A 23,396-nucleotide genomic window follows, 5' to 3' on the forward strand; every position below is an offset into this window, starting at 1 on the left:
TGTATTGACTCTCAAGACACCTCGGTGGGGGTTTTTACCCCTCTTAAAGCTTTTCTTAAATAATCACCTTCTGTCTAGAGCACTTTCTTAATCTGATACTACATATACCCTCCCTCAAGGCAGGGGTCATGTCAAAGTAAACAACCACCAAAAGATGGATTTTAAACATAAAATCTGACTTGGACAATTAACATTAATAACTGGAAAACTGCATTCTGTTTTCATCATGTCTGGAGATTTTTCTATGCTAGATTTTCTCTTTAGAAATGAATTTTGGATGCTGAAAAACTTAAAAGTCTCAAAAAATAGAGACCATACAAATCATTTTCAGCAATCATTTTCCAGAAACTGGACTTTTCAGTAGTGTTTATATAGAGGAACTTTCATAACGTCCATAAATAGCACTATCTTCAAACAGAAATGCATCATTAAGATATGTATCAATAATTTCTGTGATTGATAAAGTCAGGGATTACATCTTTAAAATCCTTCTTTGAGAGGCAGTCATGTCTGAGGGTCAGGAGCACAGGCTCTTGAGCCAGATGGCCAAGATTTGGGTCCAGATGAGGCCACTGACTTGCTGTGTGACCCTACCATGTTACTTACACTTTCTGAGTTCCTTCATCTGTAAAATGGGAACAATAAGAGTAAATATATCATAGAGTTGCTGTGAGGATTAAATGAATTAGCCCTTGGGTGACAGCCTGGTAAACAAAAAGCATGGCAGGTGTCAGCTGTTGTACCTGCTCTCAACAAAGCATCACAGGACATTAGGGCATTTGTAATCCAGAACCGTTCGCTGTTTGGTAACAGGCATAGAGACAGGTGAAAAGTGCATCCCTTAATTCTACAGAAGGCCAGGCTAGGCAGTGTACTTTCTCTCTCTCTCCTCTCATCTTTGGATACAACCCTTGCTTATATAGGATAATAGATGTGTAAAAGGAAGTCACAGTCAGCTGTTTCGACATCTTTCAGCCTCCAGACTCCTATTGTAAAATGCAAAATACAAAAAATGCTCATTTTTAAACAAAATGATTTCTGAGTTCCAAAGATAAAATATTTTGAAAAAGATCACAGAAAATTGTTAATAATATGCATATATAAGGAGTATGTAATTCCGGACAAACATATTTAGGTTGGAAAAATCAGACATGTGAAGCTTAAAATAGTAGAAGGTGGAAAGATAGCAAAAAATCAGAACAAGTTATGGAGAGTGATCACAGAAAGAAGAAAATTATTTTGAAATGTAAGTTCTCAATTTAAAAAAATCAAGAGCTACTTTCCTGGGTCATACTCAAGAACAATCCTGCTCAGGATCTTCTCACTGCCAATGACACGAAAAGACATTTTGTGTCAAAGGTGAATTCATTCAATTATCCACTCATTCATTCATTCATTCATTTGTCCTCAAATTTTTTACTGAATACCTGCCATGTTCCAGAATCACATTAATCCCTGAAGAGTCAATGGGGAACAAGTCACTCTAGCCTCAGTTTCTTTATTTGTCATGTGGAGAATATTCTATCTTCCCCCTCAAAGTTGATAGAGGAATGAATGTGATCCCATGTGTAGAAACAGGCACTATGCCTAAAATACAGTGGGAACTGACTGAATAAAATCAGTTTCTAATCACCATAAAAATCATTTATGAATTTATTATTTTGGGATACATTTACATCATGATAACTATACTTTTTTTGCAATCACCTTAAAATACACTTATTTACTACCTAAAGGGAAACTGTATTTCACTTTATGTATTCTAAATCTGTCATCTCTATAGGAATAACAGGAATACATTAATAATCAAAATCTTTCATCTTTTTAATATTTATTTAATTATGATTGAAAAATTATAGCTGTATATGTTTATGAGTTACCAAGTGATGTTACAATTTATGAATACAATGTATTCATTAAAATTAAATCAAGTTAATTAACATATCTGTCACCTAAAATACTTACCTTTTGTGGTTAGAACACTTGAAATTTACTCTCTTAGCAATTTTGAAATGTACAATAAATGATTATTTACTATCTTCACCATGTTTTACAATATATCTCATAGTAAAAAGAACTCTTATTATTCCTGTCTAATTGAGGCTTCACATCCTTTCACCATCTCCTCTCTATTCTTTGTCCATTTTCTCCCTATTCTTCCCACTCCGAGCTTCTGGTGTCCACTATTCTACTTTGTATTTATTTAATTTTAGATTGTTTCATCATTTTAGAGTCCACATATAAGTGAGAATATGCAATATTTGTCTCTCTAGGCCTGCCTTCCTTCATGTAACGTAATATTCTCTAGTTCCACTCATATTGTTGCAGGTGACACAATTTCTTTCTTTTTTAAGGCTGAATAGTAGTCCATTGTGTATATACACCATATTTGCTTTATCCAGTCATCTACTGATAGACACTTAGGTTGATTCCGTAAGTCGTCTATTGTGAACAGTACTGCAAGGAACATAGATAAGCATGCAGACATTTCTTTGACAAACTTATTTCAAATCAATTGCATAAATACCCAGAAGCAGGATTGTTGGATTATACAGTAATTCTACTTTTAGTTTTTTGGGGAACTTTTATGGTGTTTCCATAACAAGTATACTAATTTACATTTCCACCAACAGCGTGCCAGGGCTCCCTTTTCTCCGCATCTTCTCCAACACTTATTATCTGCTGTCTTTTTGATAACAGCCATTCTGACAGGTATGAGTGATATCTCACTGTGGTTTTAATTTGCATTTCCCTAGTGATTACCAATGTTGAGCATTTTTTCATATGCCTATTGGTCTTTTGTGTTATTTCTTTTAAGAAATGTCTATTCAGTTCCCTTGCTCATTTTTGATTCAAATTATTTGTTTTCTTTCCAAAGAGTTGTGAAATCTCCTTATATATATTTTATGTTAATCCCTCATCAGATTTATGGCCCAAAAATATTTTCTTCCAATCCATGTGTTGCTTCTTCACTCTGTTAATTGTTTCCTTTGCTGTGCAGAAGCTTTTTATTTTGATGTAATCCAATTTGTCGTTTTTGGACTTGTTGCCTGTGATTCTGAGGTCAAATCTAAAAAAATCATTATCTAGACCAACATTGTGAACTTTTTCTTCTATATTTTCTTCTAGTAGGTTTACAGTTTAAGATCTTATATTTAAGTCTTTAATCCATTTGATAAGATTTTCATAGGTATTTCACTGTGTAGATTGCTTTGGGAGATAATATGGACATTTTAAGAAACCAATTCTTCTAATCCAGGAACACAAGATATATTTGTTTTTGCATCTTATTTAATTTCTTTCATTAATGTTTTACAATTTTTAGTGCATGGGTAAGTTTCTCACCTCCTTGGTTAAATGGATTCCTTTTGATTTCTTTTTTATATAGTTCATTGTTAATGTACAGAAACATCATTTATTTTTGTTTATTGATTTTGTATGCTGAAACTGTACTGTGGCAATTTATTAGTTCTAACAGTGGTTTTTTTGGGTGGAATCTTTAATTTTCTACATATAAGATCATGTTAGTAAAGCAACAGTTTAACTTTTTTTCTTATTTGCATGCATTTAATTTTTTTCTCTTGCTTGATTAGTCTGGTAAGGCTCCTGCTTGACTGGTCTGGTAAAGACTTCCAGTACTATCTTTTTAAAATAGATTTAGAGGATACTAATATAGTTTTGTAGCGTGGATATATTGCATAATGGTGAAATCTGGGTTTTTGTATAGCCATCAACTAAATACTGCATATTGTACCCATTAAGTAGTTTCTAATAACTTAACCCTTTTCTACCCTTCCACCCTTCTGAGTCTCCAATGACTATTTTTCCATCGTCTATGTCCACGTGTACAAATTATTTAGCTCCTGCTTATGAGTGAGAATATGTAATATTTGACTTTCTGTTTCTGAGTTATTTCAATTAAGATAATGACCTCTAGGATTCCAGTCCAAGATGGTCAAACAGGAACAGCTCCGATCTGCGGCTCCCAGCATGATTGATGCAGAAGACGGGTGATTTCTGCATTTCCAACTGAGGTACTCGGTTCATCTCATTGGGACTGGTTGGACAGTGGATGCAGCCCATGGAGGGCGAGCCGAAGCAGAGCGGGGTGTCACCTCACCCGGGAAGCACAAGGGGTTGGATGATTTCCCTTTCCTAGCCAAGGGATGTCATGAAAGATGGCACCTGGAAAAACAGGACACTCCCACCCAAATACTGTGCTTTTCCAACGGTATTAGCAAATGGCACACCAGGAGATTATATCCTGCGCCTGGCTCAGTGGATCCCAAGCCCAAGGAGCCTTGCTTACTGCTAGCACAGCAGTCTGAGATCGACCTATGAGGCAGCAGCCTGGCAGGTGGAGGGGTATCTGACATTGCTGAGGCTTGAATAGGTAAACACAGCAGCTGGGGAAGCTCGAACTGGGTGGAGCCCACCACAGCTCAGCAAGGCCGACTGCCTCTGTAGTCTCCACCTCCAGGGGCCAGGCATAGCTGAACAAAAGGCAGCAGAAACTTCTGCAGACTTAAACGTCCCTGTCTGACAGCTCTGAAGAGAATAGTGGTTCTCCCAGCACAGTGTTTGAGCTCAGAGAATGAACAGACTGCATCTTCAAGTGGGTCCCTGACGCCTGTGTAGCCTAACTGGAAGACACCTCCCAGTAGGGGCTGACAGACACCACATATAGGCAGATGCCCCTCTGGGATGAAGCTTCTAGAGGAAGGATCAGGTAGCAATATTTGCTGTTCTGTAATATTTGCTGTTCTGCAGCCTCTGCTAGTGATACCCAGGCAAACAGGGTCTGGAGTGGACCTCCAACAGATCTGCAGCTGAGGGACCTGACTGTTAGAAGGAAAACTAACAAACAGAAAGGAATAACATCAACTCAACAAAAAGAACATCTACACCAAAACCCCAACATCAAATACCAAAGGTAGATAAAACCACAAAGATGGGGTGAAATCAGAGCAGAAAGGCTGAAAATTCTAAAAACCAGAGCACCTCTTCTCCTTCAAAGGATCACAGCTCCTTGCCAGCAGTGGAAAAAAGCCAGATGGAGAATGACTTTGACAAGTTGACAGAAGTAGGCTTCAGAAGGTTGGTAATAACAAAATTCTCTGAGCTAAAGGAGGATGTTCGAACCCATCACAAGGAAGCTAAAAACCTTGAAAAAAGATTAGATGAATGGCTAACTAGAATAAACAGTGTAGAGAAAAACTTAAATGATCTGATGGAGTTGAAAACCATGACACGAGAACTACATGCCGCATGCACAAGCTTCAATAGCCGATTTGATCAAGTGGAAGAAAGGGTATCAGTGAGTGAAGATCAAATGAATGAAATGAAGCAGGAAGTTTAGAGAAAAAAAAGTGAAAAGAAATGAACAAAGCCTCAAAGAAATATGGGACTATGTGAAAATACTAAATCTACGTTTGATTGGTGTACCTGAAAGTGACAGGGAGAATGGAACCAAGTTGGAAAACACTCTTCAGGGTATTTTCCAGGAGAACTTCCCCAATCTAGCAAGGCAGGCCAACATTCAAATTCAGGAAATACAGAGAACACTACAAAGATGCTCCTCGAGAAGAGCAATCCCAAGACACATAATTGTCAGATTCACCAAGGATGAAGTGAAGGAAACAAAGTTAAGGGCAGCCAGAGAGAAAAGTCAGGTCCCTCACAAAGGGAAGTCCATCAGACTAAAAGCAGATCTCTCGGCAGAAACTCTACAAGCCAGAAGAGAGTGGGGCCAAAATTCGACATTCTTAAAGAAAAGAATTTTCAACCCAGAATTTCATATCCAGCCAAACTAAGTGTCATAAGTGAAAGAGAAATAAAATCCTTCACAGACAAGCAAATGCTGAGAGATTTTGTCACCAGCAGGCCTGTCTTACAAGAGCTCCTGAAGGAAGCACTAAACATGGAAAGGAACAACTGGTACCAGCCACGGCAAAACCATGCCAAATTGTAAAGACCATCAATGCTTGGAAGAAACTACAACTAACGGGCAAAATAACCAGCTAACACCATAACGACAAGATCACATTCACACATAAAAATACTAACCTTAAATGTAAATAGGCTAAATGTCCCAATTAAAAGACACAGACTGGCAAATTGGACAAAAATTCAAGACTCATCAGTGTACTGTACTAAGGAGACCCATCTCACGTGCAAACATACACATAGGCTCAAAATAAAGGAATGGAGGAAGATCTACCAAGCAAATGGGAAGCAAAAAAGAAAGCAGGGGTTGCAATCCTAGTCTCTGACAAAACAGACTTTAAATCAACAAAGATCAAAAGAGACAAAAAAGACCATTACATGATGGCAAAGGGATCAATTCAACAAGAAGAGCTAACTATTCTAAATATATATGCACCCAATACAGAAGCACCCAGATTCATAAAGCAAGTCTTTAGAAACCTACAAAGGGACTTAGACTCTCACACTATAATAATGGGAGATTTTAGCACTCCATTGTCAATATTAGATCAATGAAACAGAAAATTAACAAGGATATCCAGGACTTGAACTCAGCTCTGCACCAACCAGACCTAATAAACATGTACAGAACTCTCCACCCCAAATCAACAGAACATACATTCTTCTCAGCATTACATCACACTTATTCCAAAACTGACCACATAGTTGGAAGTAAAGCACTCCTCAGCAAATGTAAAAGAACAGAAATCACAACAAACTCTCTCCGATGAGAGAGAAATTGAATTAGAACTCAGGATTAAGAAACTCACTCAAAATTGCACAACTACATGGAAACTGAACAACCTGCTCCTGAATGACTACTGGGTACATAATGAAATTAAGGCAGAAATAAACGTGTTCTTTGAAACCAGTGAGAACAAAGACACAACGTACCAGAATGTCCGGGACACATTTAAAGCAGTGTGTTGAGGAAAATTTATAGCACTAAATGCCCACAAGAGAAAGCAGGAAAGATCTGAAATCGGCACTCTAACATCACAATTAAAAGAACTAGAGGAGCAAGAGCAAACAAATTCAAAAGCTATCAGAAGGCAAGAAATAACTAAAATCAGAGCAGAACTGAAGGAGACAGAGACACAAAAAAACCTTCAAAAAATCAATGAATCCAGGATCTGGGTTTTTGAAAAGATCAACAAAATTGATAGACCACTAGCAAGACTAATAAAGAAGAAAAGAGAGAAGAATCAAATAGACACAATAAAAATGATAAAGGGGATATCACCACCGATCCCAGAGAAATACAAACTACCATCACAGAATACTATAAACATCTCTATGCAAATAAACTAGAAAATCTAGAAGAAATGGAGAAATTCCTGGACACACACACCCTCCCAAGATTAAACCAGGAAGAAGTTCAATCTCTGAATAGACCAATAACATGCTCTGAAATTCAGGCAATAATTAATAGCCTACTATCAAAAAAAGTCCAGGACCAGATGAATTCTACCAGAGGTACAAAGAGGAGTGGCACCATTCCTTCTGAAACTATTCCAATCAATAGAAAATGAGGGAAATCTCCCTAACTCAGCTTATGAGGCCAGCATTATCCTGATACCAAAGCCTGGCAGACACACAACAAAAAAAGAGAATTTTAGACCAATATCCCTGATGAACGTCGATGTGAAAATCCTCAATAAAATACTGGCAAAGCAAACCCAGCAGCACATCAAAAAGCTTATCCACCACAATCAAGTCAGCTTCATCCCTGGGATGCAAGGCTGGTTCAACATACACAAACCAGTAAACATAATCCATCACATAAACAGAACCAATGACAAAAACCATATGATTATCTCAATAGATGCAGAAAAGGCCTCTGACAAAATTCAACAGCCCTTCATGCTAAAAACTCTCAATAAATTAGGTATTGATGGAACATATCTCAAAATAATAAAAGCTATTTATGATAAACCCACAGCCAATATCATACTGAATGGGCAAAAACTGGAAGCATTCCCTTTGAAAACTGGCACAAGACAGGGATGCCCTCTCTCACCACTCCTATTCAACATAGTGTTGGAAGTTCTGGCCAGGGCAATCAGGCAAAAGAAAGAAATAAATGGTATTCAATTAGGAACAGAGGAAGTCAAATTGTCCCTGTTTGCAGATGACATGATTGCATATTTAGAAAACCCCATCATCTCAGCCCAAAATCTCCTTAAGTTGATAAGCAACTTCAGCAAAGTCTCAAGATATACAATTAATGTGCAAAAATCACAAGCATTCCTATACACCAATAACAGAGAGCCAAATCATGAGTGAACTCCCATTCACAATTGCTACAAAGACAATAAAATACCTAGGAATCCAACTTCCAAGGGATGTGAAGGACTTCTTCAAGGAGAACTACAAACCACTGTTCAACGAAATAAAAGAGGAAACAAACAAATGGAAAAAGACTCCATGCTCATGGATAGGAAGACTCAATATTGTGAAACTGGCCATACTGCCCAAGGTAATTTATAGATTCAATGCCATCCCCATCAAGCTACCAATGACTTTCTTCACAGAATTGGAAAATCTACTTTAAATTTCTTATGGAACCAAAAAAGAGCCCACATAGCCAAGACAATCCTAAGCAAAAAGAATAAAGATGGAGGCATCACGCTACCTGACTTCAAACTATATTACAAGGCTACAGTAACCAAAACAGCATGATACTGGTACCATAACAGATATATAAATGGTGCTGGGAAAACTGGCTAGCCATATGTAGAAAGCTGAAACTGGATCCCTTCTTTACACCTTATACAAAAATTAATTCAAGACAGATTAAAGATGTAAATGTTAGATCTAAAATCATAAAAACCCTAGAAGAAAACCTATACAATACCATTCAGGACATAGGGATGGGCAAGGACTTCATGACTAAAACACCAAAAGGAACGGCAACAAAAGGCAAAATAGACAAATGGGATCTAATTAAACTAAAGAGCTTCTGCACAGCCAAAGAAACAGGCAACCTACAGAATGGGAGAAAATTTTTGCAATCTACCCATCTGACAAAGGGTTAATTACCAGAATCTACAAAACTTAAAACAAATTTACAACATAAAAACAACCCCATCAATAAGCTGGCAAAGGATATGAACAGACACTTCTCAAAAGAAGACATTTATGCAGCCACAGACACATGAAAAAATGCTCATCATCACTGGTCATCAGAGAAATGTAAATCAAAACCACAATGAGATACCATCTCACACCAGTTAGAATGGCCGTCATTAAAAAGTCAGGAAACAACAGATGCTGGAGAGGATGTGAAGGAATAGGAATGCTTTTACACTGTTGGTGGGAGTGTAAACTAGTTTAATCGTTGTGGAAGACAGTGTGGCAATTTGTCAAGAATCTAGAACTAGAAATATCATTTGACCCAGTGATCCCATTACTGGGTATATACCCAAAGGATTATAAATCATGCTGCTATACAGACACATGCACATGTATGTTTATTGTGGCACTACTCACAATAGCAAAAACTTGGAACCAACTCAAAGGTCCATCAATTATAGACTGGATTAAGAAAATGTGGCATATACACACTGTGGAATACTATGCAGCCATAAAAAATGATGTGTTCATGTCCTTTGAGGGACATGGATGAAGCTGGAAACCATAATTCTGAGCAAACTATCACAAGGACAGAAAACCAAACACCGCATGTTCTCATTCATAGGTGGGAAGTGAACAACGAGAATACTTGGACACAGGGCGGGGAACATCATGCCCCAGGGCCTGTCATGGGGTGGGGGGCAGGGGGAGGGACAGCATTAGAGAAATACCTAATGTAAATGACGAGTTAATGGGTGCAGCACACCAACATAGCACATGTATACCTATGTAACAAACCTGCCCACTGTGCACATGTACCCTAGAACTTAAATTATAAAAAAAAAAAAAAATAATGACCTCTAGTTCCATCCATGTTGCTACAAAAGACATGATTTCATTCTTTTTATGGCTGAGTAGTATTCCATGATATCTTTATCTATATCTATATAGATATTAAAAGAGAAGAGATACTATTATCCCTTCATATATCAAATTTCTTCCATGTTACCCAAAACACAATTACAGGAAAAACAGGAGTGGCAAGTCTGCCATGTTGTTTACGGTTTTGGTGTGGTCAAGGAAAGAAAAAAAGTTGGCAAAGGAAAATTGCAACAAAGTTTTCCATTCACTTAATAGAGGGTTAGACTTTTTACAAATAAGAGAAGAAGGCTGAATGTTCTTTTCTGATGAATCATGAACACATATTAAGGTTAATGGAATTTGCAACCTATCTGTGAGGACTTTCAAATCTGAATAGACCCAGTAGCAACAAACAGGGAGAAATGGGCAAAAACTCAGGCAATCGACCCTAGAAAAACTAAATAACAAATAACATGAGGAAAGAGTCAAAGATGTTTAAGACATCTCAAAGGGAGTAAAATTGTAATTCATGCTTTAAATTGATTTCTCCTTAAAGATAACCTTTTTTGTAGAGTATATATATTCACTAAGCATAATGATACTTAAAGTGGTTCTTGGTGAGAGAACAAAATCAAAGTTAGCTATAAAACAAAATTGTCAATAAGATCTCTGCAATATAAATAACGTCGAGTGACTTCATGTTTACTCAAATCACATGAAATCTGTGATTATCAATAAGCATCACCTCATGTTTGTCTGGGGGGTTGTAATAGTTCTCAGAGAATAGGGCTTCCTCAATGATCACGACAAAAGCCACAGAGCCTTCAGTGCTCAGCCAATACTCTTAAGTTGTAAAATGCCATCATTTTAATAAATTTATTTTCCTTGACTTACCTTATCTCCTTCTCTAGTCAGGCAAATCCACACGCCTCCTTCCTGACAGCTCACCCATCCCGGATGGAAACCTTAAACTGATTGCACGGTAAAAGACTGACTCTACCTCAGCAGGAAGTGTGTACAAATTTCTCTCTGAGGTAGAAGTACCTTAATTTTAAGGTCGTTGTGAAGGTGGTGCCTCTGATGCCTTTGTTTAATTTGTCTTATTCCTTATCTTCTCTCTTGCCTTATCTTGAACTCTGTTGCCTCTACTCTCAGCTGCTGAGTGCTTACCAGTTTTCTGGTTCAATGTTGCTTTTTAGCCTGATACGCTGCAGACTCCCTTACTCTCGAGTCTTTTGTGGCTTCTAATACATGACTCGGTCTTGTCTACCAGTTCTTCCAATATTCTAGGCTAGTTGGATCACATAACTAGACCCTCCCTTTTGCTGCCAATATTCATTTCTTAGCAATCTTGGTTTCCCACCTTGTCTCGACTCTGCCCTGACAATCTCTATTATTCTTCTGTGACATTACATTATTTGAACTCTTTATGAAATCATGAACTAAGACCATAGCCTCTCCTCCATCTCACCTCTGTCTCTCTTTTTGACATTTTTAGTTCATCCTTATGCTATAGATAACAAATACATAGAGAATTCTGCTATGTTTCTCAAACTCACTGTGATTTGAACAAATATTTGAGAGTGATTTTTGAAAAACTTAAAAAAATACTTTCGCTCCTTATTTCTGGAATAAAACAAATGAGGAGAACAATAAAAACCAAAATAAGTTTAAAAATACATAGTTAGCTGTTTTTCCTGTAACATTCACCAGGCTGGAGTGCAGTTGTGTGATCTCAGTTCACCGCAACCTCCGCCTCCCAGGCTCAAGTGATCCTTCCGCCTCAGCCCCCCAAGTAGCTGGAACCACAGGTGCACACCACCACATCCAGCTATTTTTTGGATGTGTGTGTTCAGCAGACACAGGGTTTCTCTGTGTTGCCCAGGCTGGTCTCAAACTCCTTAGCTCAAGCAATCTTCCTGCCTCAGCCTCCCAAAGTGCTAGGATACAGGCATGAGCTACCATGCCTGGCCCATATATAACGTTTTTTCACTGCCACATAATGGTTGGGCTACACAGAAACAACAATATTTCCTGATCTAGAACTGATAATTCAGTTAGATTTAAACGGTGTTGCTTTTGACTACAAAAATTATAATTCCTTAAAAGAAGCAAACGTTTTTATATCATTACAAACATTAATAGCTATAATTGAAAAACTCATAGAAAACCAGCTGTAGGCAAAATATTGACAGTTATATAAATGTCTCTTACAGATCTCCTGTAGTTTATCTACTTATGTAAGCAGCCACGTCTATTCAAATGGCTGAAAATTAAAATCAAATAAAAAGTTGGGCAACATAATATAGGATAAAGCAAATATTTCTTTTTTATTAGAGATAGTTTTTCTCATAAACAAATTGATAATTTATTTTAAAGAACTTCAAAAATTATAATGCTATGAGGAAAATAAAATAGGATGAATTCACTGTATATGGCTAATATCAGATTTTAGTCACTTTTGCAGAAGCTTATACCACGCAGTCATTTCTCATGTTTCTTCACAGAACTATGTTATTTCACGGTGCAATGATTTTCAAACCTATAAAAGCGATGTCTCAGGGGATCATCCCACTGAGGCCAACCTAGTCTATCCCATACTTATCCAGTCAAATCATAGACCTGGAATTCCAACTCTCTAGCCCAAACCTACATGTGTCCATGCTGATTACGGCACAACTAAACATCACATTCAGGATAATTCTCCACAGACATAGCTCATAGAGGCTGAAGTCACAAGGAATGAGAGGAATCAAGAACCTGCAGAGGATGTCTCAGGAGCACATACCTAATCAGTATGAAAAAGCGAATGGAACTCAGCAGTGATCCTCATCTTAGATTCCCCATGAGAAGCCAGGGAAGTTACTGTGGCTTCAGTCTGTTGTATTTTACAAGTGCTGGGGCTCCCACATTCTTTTCTCTAACCTTTGGGATTTCTTATACTCCTGAACTCCTGAGTTTCAACTCTGGGAAATATGGAAAATACTATGACTTCTTAGCTGTTTTGGCTTTAAAAGAGTGTCTTCATATGGTCCCCTCCACAGACATTTATGGGGGTCTGATTCAAGCAGGGCCATGGTCATTGCTCCCTGGACACTGCATTGCATATGAGCTAGAGGGTCTGTATACCCAGCTGCTGAAGGAAGACTTTATTTCCCAGGGGAAATTCTAGCACATCTGGGGCACTGTGGTCCTCACACTTGGTTTGGATTCTCTTCCTGATGAAAGATGTCTGCTTTCTGGCAAGGGTAAGGGTAATAATCTGTGGTTAATGTCTAATGAAAAAATGTTGGCATGTTGAAACAGAAACAAAGCCTCTCTCTCTTTTTTAAAAAATAAACATACAGTTTTGTGCAAATTAAGTTTGAACACAGAACAGATCATGAAGGAATTATTAAAGTATTGCTCTGGGTGGTATTTGGAGCAATAAACTTTAAAACTCAATTTTAAGGTTTATCACTTTTAAACCTTTTATTCTGGCTTAGCTAAATCATCATGAAAGCAGGACTTCATATGTCTCTCTGATGACAAAACTAATGTTTAGACTGTTCGAGTTGAACATTCTAATATTTAAAAATTCTATGCATACAATTGAACAATATGATTAAATCCAGGAAGGGGAACGTGAGTTGGCAAGATATAACAGATGATAACAGTGTTATTGCCATCTTTGTTCAGGTCCTTACTCTGCCTGTAAAGCTACAGCAGTCTTCTCTCTGATTATACTATCATTTTTGAACTTTCTATCCAAAGAAATCATTACTAAATTAGTGTACACTAAATAGTTGTGCACTTTTTAGCAATCATACCTACAATGAAGGCATTCAAACCACTGAAAAATTGGAATCCATCGAGGGCTGGGGAAATAACATCTTTGTAGCCTCTTGGAACTGCTGGGTAAAGAAATCAAATTCTTTGACAGTGATTCAAACTCTAGGTCACTACAGATTCAGATGTGAGTATGCATTGGGTTTCTACCTTTAAACCCTTTCACATATATGATTCTTCCTTGCTCATGGAAAGTTTGGTTGACTGATAATATACAACCAGCTCATGAATTAGAATGTCATTTGAAATAGAATTAGAGAGGTGATTTCCATTTGGATAACTGCAGCTAAGAAGGCATAAACTCCAAGCAGAAGGAATAATAATTGTATGCAAAAAGTTATAGTAGGGAGTAGTCAGAGTAGTGCACTGACATTTCCTGCTTCACCAGAAACTTTGATACACCAAAATAACACAGTTGGGAATACTAGACAGAGCACCAGACAGGGGTCAGTAACAAAGGCACTAAAGCTGTGGGACTTGCTAGTTGGTTACCTTAGGCTAAGGTAGATTAGGCACTTTTCTGGTCCTTCATTCCTATCCTGTATATAAGGGAGATGAATTGGAAAATCTTTAAGGTTCTTCTCAGTCACAAAATTCTGTGCTTTACTACGCCCCATCATCAACTCAAGGAAAAGAAGTAGGCAGCTTTAGGTTTTCTGATGGTAGGAAAAAGAAAATCATTCCAAGAGTATTATATGACTTGTATCGAGAAGTCCTGTGGAGCATGCTGCGTCTTGCTCTTCTTTATTGCCATATGGAAGATAAAACAGGAAGACAATGCCTCTTACCACATATCTCACTCTACTTATAACTCCTGGGCAACTATTTTTCTTTTGATAGCTGATGGAAGGTCTAAGAATTAAAGGTACTGCCGGCCAAAGAAGGCAGCCCAAAGACAACAATGTCAGGAACTCAGAGGTTCAGTAAAACTCCTGGGCAAGGTTGGTCTTGATATGTAAAGGTGAATCAGAAAGAAATATACTGGCCAAATTCACGTTTGAGAATGAACACATATTCTTAGTCAAATGTTTGCTACTATTTACATGTACCAGAAACAGTGTCAGAGGAGCCTAATTAAGGTCTACCTTCTTATTGTCACATCACAATGCAGGCCAGGGAAGGCCATATCTTGTCATTATTTTAACAGAAATAATAGGATTTTTTTGCCACCTATTGTTGGCAATAATTTTAAAAACACAATAACACAAAGGCCTACTCGAGGTCTATTCAGTACTAGCCTGAACTGGGTAAGTAGGTTCTGCAGGATGGAAGTAAAAAATTTAATGTAATTTTAGTAGGCTAAAAGAGGGTTAGTACTCAATGTGATAGGAACATGTAGCATGTAGGAAAAGCGGAAGACCTCAAAAAGGTGTCATTTTGGCTGAATTTTATAGAATTGGTTATAATACAGTTACATCTATTAAGTAATATGCTGTTACAGAAAATGGATTTATATAAATTGCAGTAGACAACTTTAAATCTGAATGCTAAGACACCAGAGAAGCACCTTTAGTTGCAGGAGACAGAACCTAAATAGTGGATTCACGTTTGCTTGTAGTTTCATATATTTAGAGAAATGAAATTGAATTATAAACAAACTTTAGAGCTTATGTAATCCTGCACTTAATTTTCAGTTAATAATATTGATGCTTAACATTGATATTGGAATACCTACTTATTAGGAACTGTTCTAGACAAATGCCCATTATTCAGGCTACTATCAAATCAAAGCACAAGTCTGGAAGCCACTGACCAGATCTTTGACCTGGGAAACTCGAGGGCCTCTGTTTTGTGAAAAATGGAATAAAAACTCATCCGGCTTCAGAGGGTTGTTGGGAGGGAATGGAAGAAGAGTTGTATTTTATTTTTCACGCTGTAATACAAATTTGACTCTTTGGAATGAACAAACAAAAACTGAATGATATTTTCACCTTTGCTTGAGCCTCAGGGTTATTGACCCCATTAACTAAAATGGAAGTGCAGCCTCTAGTATAAAAGACCAAGGGTTCTATCCTAGCCACTTTAAGTACAAGATGTCTACTTAACCAATCATAGCCTTTTTAAGCAACTGCTGCTTAGATTCTCATTTGTCAAAGTAAAATATACCAAAAAGCAAGCAGCATTAGTTAGGGTAAGCATTAGTAAAAACAAGAATCACAAGTAAAATACTGCCTTAATGCAGGCTAAGGAAATGTTAGTGTTTTTAAAAAGAGCAACATATTTTCTTAATCCAGTCTATCATTGATGGGCATTTGGGTTGGTCCCAAGTCTTTGCTATTGTAAATAGTGCTGAAATAAACTTACGTGTGCATGTGTCTTTCTGGTAAAATGATTTATAATCCTTTGGGTATATACCCAGTAATGGGATTGCTGGGTCAAATGGTATTTCTGGTTCTAGATCCTTGAGGAATTGCCACACTGTCTTCCACAATATACATCATGGAATACTGTGCAGCCATAAAAAAATCAAGTTTATGTGCTTTGCAGGGACATGGATGAAGCTGGAAGCCATCATTCTCAGCAAACTAACACAGGAACAAAAAACCAAATACCGCATGTTCTCACTCATAAATGGGAGTTGAACAATGAGAACACATGGACACAGGGAGGGAAACATCACACACTGGGGCCTGTTGGGGGGTGGGGGGCCAGCGGGGTGAGAGCATTAGAACAAATACCTAATGCATGCGGGGCTTAAAACCTAGACGATGGGTTGATAGGAGCAGCAAACCACCATGGCACATGTATACCTATGTAACAAACCTGCAAGTTCAGCTCATGTATCCCAGAACTTATCTCTTTTTAAAAAAGAGCAACATAATAGGCGCTTGTTTATTTCTTTAGTTGTTTTTGTTTTAACAATGCTCTTTAAAGGTAGTTTAAAAATAACAGTAGCCTGCTATTTTTAATGTTAACATTATCAGAATATTAAAGCTTAAAGGGGATTTTGAGATCATTTACTTCAAATCCCGTATTTTAGAGATGGATACTTATCCTTCAGGAGAGCAAGTGGCTTGATCAAGGTGACACATGGCTGATGGAATGAATACATGAGACTACTTTTAAACACTCAGCAATGCTGAAGTGTTTTAAGATTTGATACGAAGCTTTGATTTGAAGGAATATACAATGCCATTTCCCAAGGTCAGCTTGAGATTCTGTTTCTATAAATTTCATAAATAAATATGGAACCTATAATGTTGTACAGTATGGATTATGGCCTTCCCTCTTCATAAATTTCATGATTTTTAGTCACTTATTTTACATATATAGGTATATATATGAGCTTATATATATGTGTACATATATCAGTGTTAGATCTATATAATGTTGATTACATACAGGCAAATTAGGTACAAAGGCAGCATTTATCACTCATTAAATATTTGTGAGAAAATGCTTGAGATAAAGGAGAAAAAAATCAGGTATTTAGAGAGGAATGTGTACTGAACAAGAAGGTGTCTCTGGCAGATAAATATTTTAGCCATGGAACCAATAGCATGTCTAATTCTTGAAGCAAATATTGATCAAGCTCTGACCATGCATGCAGCTCCGTGCTTAGCACATAGTAAGTTTTCAACAGATGAAATGCAAGACCACATAGCAATGGGGAAGAGGGACTAGAATGACTCTTCAGTTCCCCACCACTGAGTATAAATTCTCCATCCCACCAATTGGCAAGTGTTCAAGACTTTGGAACTTAGGGAGGTAAAAGGAGAAGCAATGGGAACAGGAGGCAGAGAAGGGGTAAAAGGAACTAGAGGAAAAGGCGAATAAGCCCAAGTGTGTTTGTGCTCACTTCGGGAAGTCAGAGTCACAGGAAAGCATTTTTTTAAAAATGCACTAATATTCTAACTTCTCTTTATTTAAAATATGGAACATTCATGTGTCCTCAGGCAGAGAAATCATTTAAAATATGTTGGAACAAAAATGATTAAATTAGCTTTATTCTTCAATTATATAATTTACAAGAGAATATCATTCAAAAGAAAATTTCTAAACCTGGCTGATAGGAAGAATTGGTTTCAGTTTTAGAGATTATAACTAATAAGTGAAATGGAAACGTTCCTAAATTTTCTTCAGCCAAGATATCATGGTTTTTGGAACATGTGTTTTCCAAGAGTTTTCAGAAAGCTTAATGATATCTCTGACTACAAAGTTTTAGCATTTGGCATTCTCATTCAGCCAAAGGCTGTGCAAAACTTTCTGTGGCTAAATAACTCTCTAGAAAGGATACACCTAAGACACTTAAAGGCTGAGTAAATTCAGATGTGCTCATATAGCAAAAGCCTACTCCAAAAAATAAACTCAGGTGGGACTAGGGTAACATTTTCAAAATAATCGTCATATTTGTGGCAAGAGAGAAATATTGAATTGCATTCTCCCATAACAAAGCAATCAATAGATTTAAAACCTCCATAGCTGTTTCTATCCACGTGACTAAAATATATTTCAGTTCTGAGATTCAGAGACTGTGAAACGAGTGGAGGGACAATCTTGACTTGAGATGGGAAAAGAATACTAACTCAGCCCCCATTCCAGGTGTCCTTTATGGAATCCTTTTCATTGTAATCACATTACCCATCTTAACATGTTAATATCTAATCATGTGACTCATAAAAGTCATGATTTGATGTCATGATATTTTCCCCATACTGGGTAGTTGTGAGTCTTGGTTCTGTTACCATATATCATAGTTACTGATCTTCTGGGCAACCTGTTGTGAGTGGAACAGAGAATATACTTGAAGAATATTTGACTAGACCCTCCTTTCCTGTTACATAACAATGGTTTCTCCTTAAGTCACAAATCTATTCTGCATGTTAAATATTTACAAAGTACTTTAAAATTCTTCCTGACTGCTAATACACAGATAGCAATCTATGTTCATTTGAATAAGCAGAAATGTTTGTCTTCCCAAATTAAGGGCCTCTGAGTTTAATTCACATCAATTTGATGACTAGAGAGAGAAAAAAAAAAAAAAAAGCTGGGCATCTACTAAGTACAAGGCCCTGTGCCAGACATGGAGATAAAAGTAAACTTTCCAAGACTAGACAATCTGTCAGAAATTACTACATTTCATACTATTTAATTCACACCATTTCCTTCTGGGCTTAAAAGCTAAATTATGAGATGCAAAATACTCACCTTTTTAGCATTAAGTTTTTACAGTGCTCCTTAACATCCAACATGGTAACTAGTGACATAAAGATGCAGTGTTTTCTATATATTAACATATTATTTCACATTGTGTTCATTAAGCTTTTGAAAGTATTTTAGTATGAAGGTTCCATTTATTGTATCCAAAATTAAAATAGCATCAAAGTCTTTTTGCAACTCCCCAAACACAGTTAGTGAATAATGATCATATGCTAAAAAATGTAAAATGCAATTTGTGCTGTGCCCCATTTACTACAAAATCACTACGAACAATGCATTTTGTACAGTATATTGCTCCAGGGAAACTGGATCAGCATCAGGAATGAATAAAGAACACTGCATTCGAAATCAGCTAATTCTGCTTCAGCGCTTTTAAAAACTATTTGTTATGATATTACTTCCTGTCAAGCACATAATGTGATATTTTCCTCAATAAAACTAAACAGTTGCTATAATTTCAGCTTCCCTCATTTTCCACTTTTTAAGCACTAAATATTTAAACAATGCAGACCTGGAAGTCTCTAGCCAGTCATCTGATCCACGCATCTCCTTGCCTAAGGTATAGTAACTATCCATACGGGGGCCTGTTATGTCACATTGACATACTTAGTGGCAGCTGTCAAGGTCCTTACCTGCCCACAGGCCAAGCCCATTCCTCTTTCTCCCATGCCATGTGGACACGATAAATTTAACTCCAGGGCATCTGCTCCAGAATCCTTTAAACAAGAAAGGAAAATGAAAGAAAAGGCAAAGCTTTATTTATATACCAATAGGCTTTCACCATTGATAACAAAATTCACATTTGTCAAGTGTTAACTATTCTGTTTTCTGCATCACAGCTATCTTGTGAGGTATATTCTAACTCTCTCAAATTAAGGTCTATATAACAACCACCACCACAACAACAATCACACACCAAATATTTACTGAGTGCTGATAAGGGGCCACTCACTGCTCTATATGCTTTATGTTTGTTACCTCTAATTCTCATAATCTTTGTATTATTATGATACCAATTTTACAGGCAAGTGAACTGAAGCATAGGGAGGTTAAATGACAAGCTTGGTTATTAGGTGACACAGTAGAGACTGTAACTCAGATCTGTTTGATATCACATTTATTCTTTCCTAAACAGCTTCTATTTTTATGGACACAAATCTTACTAATTTTGAATAATTGACGCTCGGAGTAGGCATACAAAGAAAAATGTAGTAGGCTAGCTAGAATGAATAAACAAAATGTAAAATGTTTTTAACTGAAAATCAACAGTATCATATTTTAAAATAGTTTATCTAAGAAATAGGAAGTATTGATAGTTTTGTCTTAGTAGTGATAGGAATCCTTCGTGTTTAAATCATTAATTCCTTAGTATACAAATAGATCTTATATAAATGAACAACATAATTCATTCTAAGTATTCTTAGAATACTTTGAGAATCGTAGAATTTGTGGGAAGTCTTCTGCAAAGAACTTGAAGAATAAACAAAACACTTTTAAAAGTTATTACAGGCCAGGCATGGTGGTTCACACCTGTAATCCCAGCACTTTGGGAGGCCGAGGCAGGCGGATCATGAGGTCAGGGGATCGAGACCATCCTAGCTAATATGGTGAAACTCTAACTCTACTAAAAATACAAAAATTAGCTGGGTGTGGTGGCGGGCGCCTGTAGTCCCAGCTATTTGGGAGGCTGAGGCAGGAGAATGGCGTAAACCCGGGAGGCGGAGCTTGCAGTGAGCTGAGATGCACCACTGCACTCCAGCCTGGGCGACAGAGTGAGACTCAGTCTAAAAAAAAAAAAAAAGGTTATTATTGTGGCCGGGTGCAGTAGCTCACATCTGTAATCTTAGCACTTCGGGAGGCCCAGGCAGGAGGACTGCCTGAGCTTAGAATTTCAAGACCAGCGGGGCAACACGGTGAAACTCCATCTCTACCAAAACACAAAAGATTAGCTGGGTATGGCGGTCTGTGCCTGTAATCCCAGCTACTCGGGAGGTTGAGGCAGGAGAATCGCTTGAACCTGGGAGGCAGAGGTGGCAGTGAGCTGAGATCAGGCACTGCACTCCAGCCTGGACAATGGAGCGAGACTCCATTTCCAAAAAAAAAAAAAAAAAAAACTAGCTGATTCAAATTTTATATTCTTTTACCTAACTTCTATAATTTTTCCAGTGCCATGGTTTATTTTTCAGTAAGGCCAACTAGAAGCTTGAATTGGTTACAACGGTATTTTAACAGGTTTATCACATGCAAAGACTTAAAAAATGGTTCACTACTTTCTACGTACACTAGACCTTTCTTTAGGGCAACAGTTATTTCTTCTTTCTCTTTCCTTCCTGATTGTTTAAGATTTTAACCTATTTTTTCCTGCTCTATGAATTTTAAGTAGGACCTCAACAAACTTAGGAACTCCAGCTAGTCATTTCTCAGTTTATTTTCTTGCCTATCTTTATTCATTAGTGAGTCTGCTTTTTCTTCTGCACATTTGTTAAAGTCCATTTGATCACTGAGCCTGTTTTTTAACATGGTTTCATTATGGTTTTGCTTTCCTAATCCGATTTTAAAAGTCTTCATGTTATTTGAGAATTGCTGAAAACCATGCTTCTCTTTCTTTGATGGTTTGGTAGTGAGCATGGATGAGCACAGCCTGCTGAACCCTGAGTTCAAATCTTATGCCTGTAGCTAAGGAATTGGGGATGATGTGTACAAGTCAGTCAACCTTCTTTGTCTCCAGCTGCTCAAGTGTCAACTGTGGATAATATGACCTGTCTCAAAACCATGCCATGCAGTAATTACCAGCTTAGCGAAAAGACTGTATAGTGCAAGTATATGCTTATAACATGTTTCTTATTATTTCCTGATTACTTCAAATATTTCCTTTAGACTTCTCTATTTAACTGAAATGCAGCAATTAATAGCAAATCAATTCAACATCATTTTGGATTAAATAAGGCTTTGCAAGGTAATTGTATACATATTTACATTATGCATATTTTATTTCAAACTTACACCTAGCTACCATATTACATAATAATAGCTAACATTAATTCAGCATTTACAATATGCCAGACACTTTACTATGTCCTTTGTATGTTTTATCTTACTTTATCCTCACAGCAACTCTAAGAGGTAGGATATATCATTATTTCTACTTTACAATTGATAAAAGTGAGACATAAAGAGTTCAAGTGATTTATCCAACATCCCACAGCTTATAGCTGATAGTAGGGTCTTTAACCCAAGCATTTTGAGTCCAGGACCTGCATTTATGCCCACTATTATAATTTACTACAAATCACTTATTTTATGGCTGGAGTTGTCATAGCATGTTACGAAAAACATAACAGCTCGATATCCTTACAGCTTCCAAGTTTGAAGCAAAAATGAAAATATTTTAAAATCATCTGTCCAATATAAAATTTTTTCAATGACTAATTATTATAATTTCCCCAACATTATACACATATACAAATGCCCACTCACCAAACACACCTGGAAAGGCCTTTGAAATGTGCATCCAAGTCTCAAAAACAGACAATGCTGTTCAAGGTGACACCTTGAGAACAGGAACATTCATGTGGCCTCTGCTTGAAAATTCCTGTCTCAGGATGCACACCACCTTAAAAGGCAGTTAATTCCATTTCCAAGCAACTCTAACCATTCAAAAAGCCTTAATTGCTGAATTAGCATGAAATGTTAAATTAACTGAAATTGGGCATGCATTCTGATTCTTGTTAGTCACAAGCTTTTTAGTTTAGTCACTTATCCAGAGTTGATTCTACCTCACCTAAATGGTTATAAAATGAAATATCCTAGTGATGGCAGTAACATAGGAAATACACTGTTACTAATTTCCTACATTATCTATTTATCATCCACTTATATGCAGTAGAGTGTATGTGTGTGTGTGTATATATATATAGATAGATAGTGTGGACTCTGAGCCAAACTATGGGTTTGAATCCCACTTTTACTCCATCCTATCTGTGTGAACTTGAATACATTATTTCACTACTTTTGGCCTTAGCTTCCTCAAAAAAAAAAAAAAAAAAAAAAAACACACACACACACAAAATCAAGTCAGTGATAAGTTAGAACTCCAAAAAAAGTTAAAAATTACAAATAAAAATATATTAAAAAAGTGGAACTAAGTCACAGAGTTGTTGTTATAAGGTATAAATAAATTTGATATTTGCACAGAAGAATTCTAGGGAGATGTATTTTTAAACGTTTCCAAGGCTAATACAGGAAATGAGAAGTGCCAAAAGAGAAAGTTTATTTTGTACAGTTTTAAGTAAACTGAAAAGAAAAATAAGAGCTTTAACATATATAAAAGTTTAAAGAGGAGTGATAAAAAAATAAGTAAGTAAATAACTTCTGGAATATAATAAATACTATAAAGGTGTACACTATCTATCTAAATACTTTATCTGTCGATCTACCTACCTATCAATCATCTATCTATCTAAATACTTATTTATCCATCCAACTAG

General features: G+C 36.9%; 1 protein-coding gene across 1 annotated transcript in view; it reads right to left on the reverse strand.

Moving 5' to 3' along the window:
* DPYD (dihydropyrimidine dehydrogenase) overlaps nucleotides 1-23,396 on the reverse strand; it is an 861,792-nt gene that overhangs the window by 275,884 nt on the left and 562,512 nt on the right. Inside the window, exon 16 of the mRNA XM_011959403.1 lies at nucleotides 19,542-19,625. Coding sequence (XP_011814793.1) covers nucleotides 19,542-19,625 — 84 coding nt within the window. The remainder of the gene's footprint in view (nucleotides 1-19,541; nucleotides 19,626-23,396) is intronic.

Source organism: Colobus angolensis, unplaced genomic scaffold, assembly GCF_000951035.1.
Source record: "Colobus angolensis palliatus isolate OR3802 unplaced genomic scaffold, Cang.pa_1.0 Scaffold491, whole genome shotgun sequence".
In the NCBI taxonomy this organism is placed as follows: Eukaryota; Metazoa; Chordata; class Mammalia; order Primates; family Cercopithecidae; genus Colobus; species Colobus angolensis.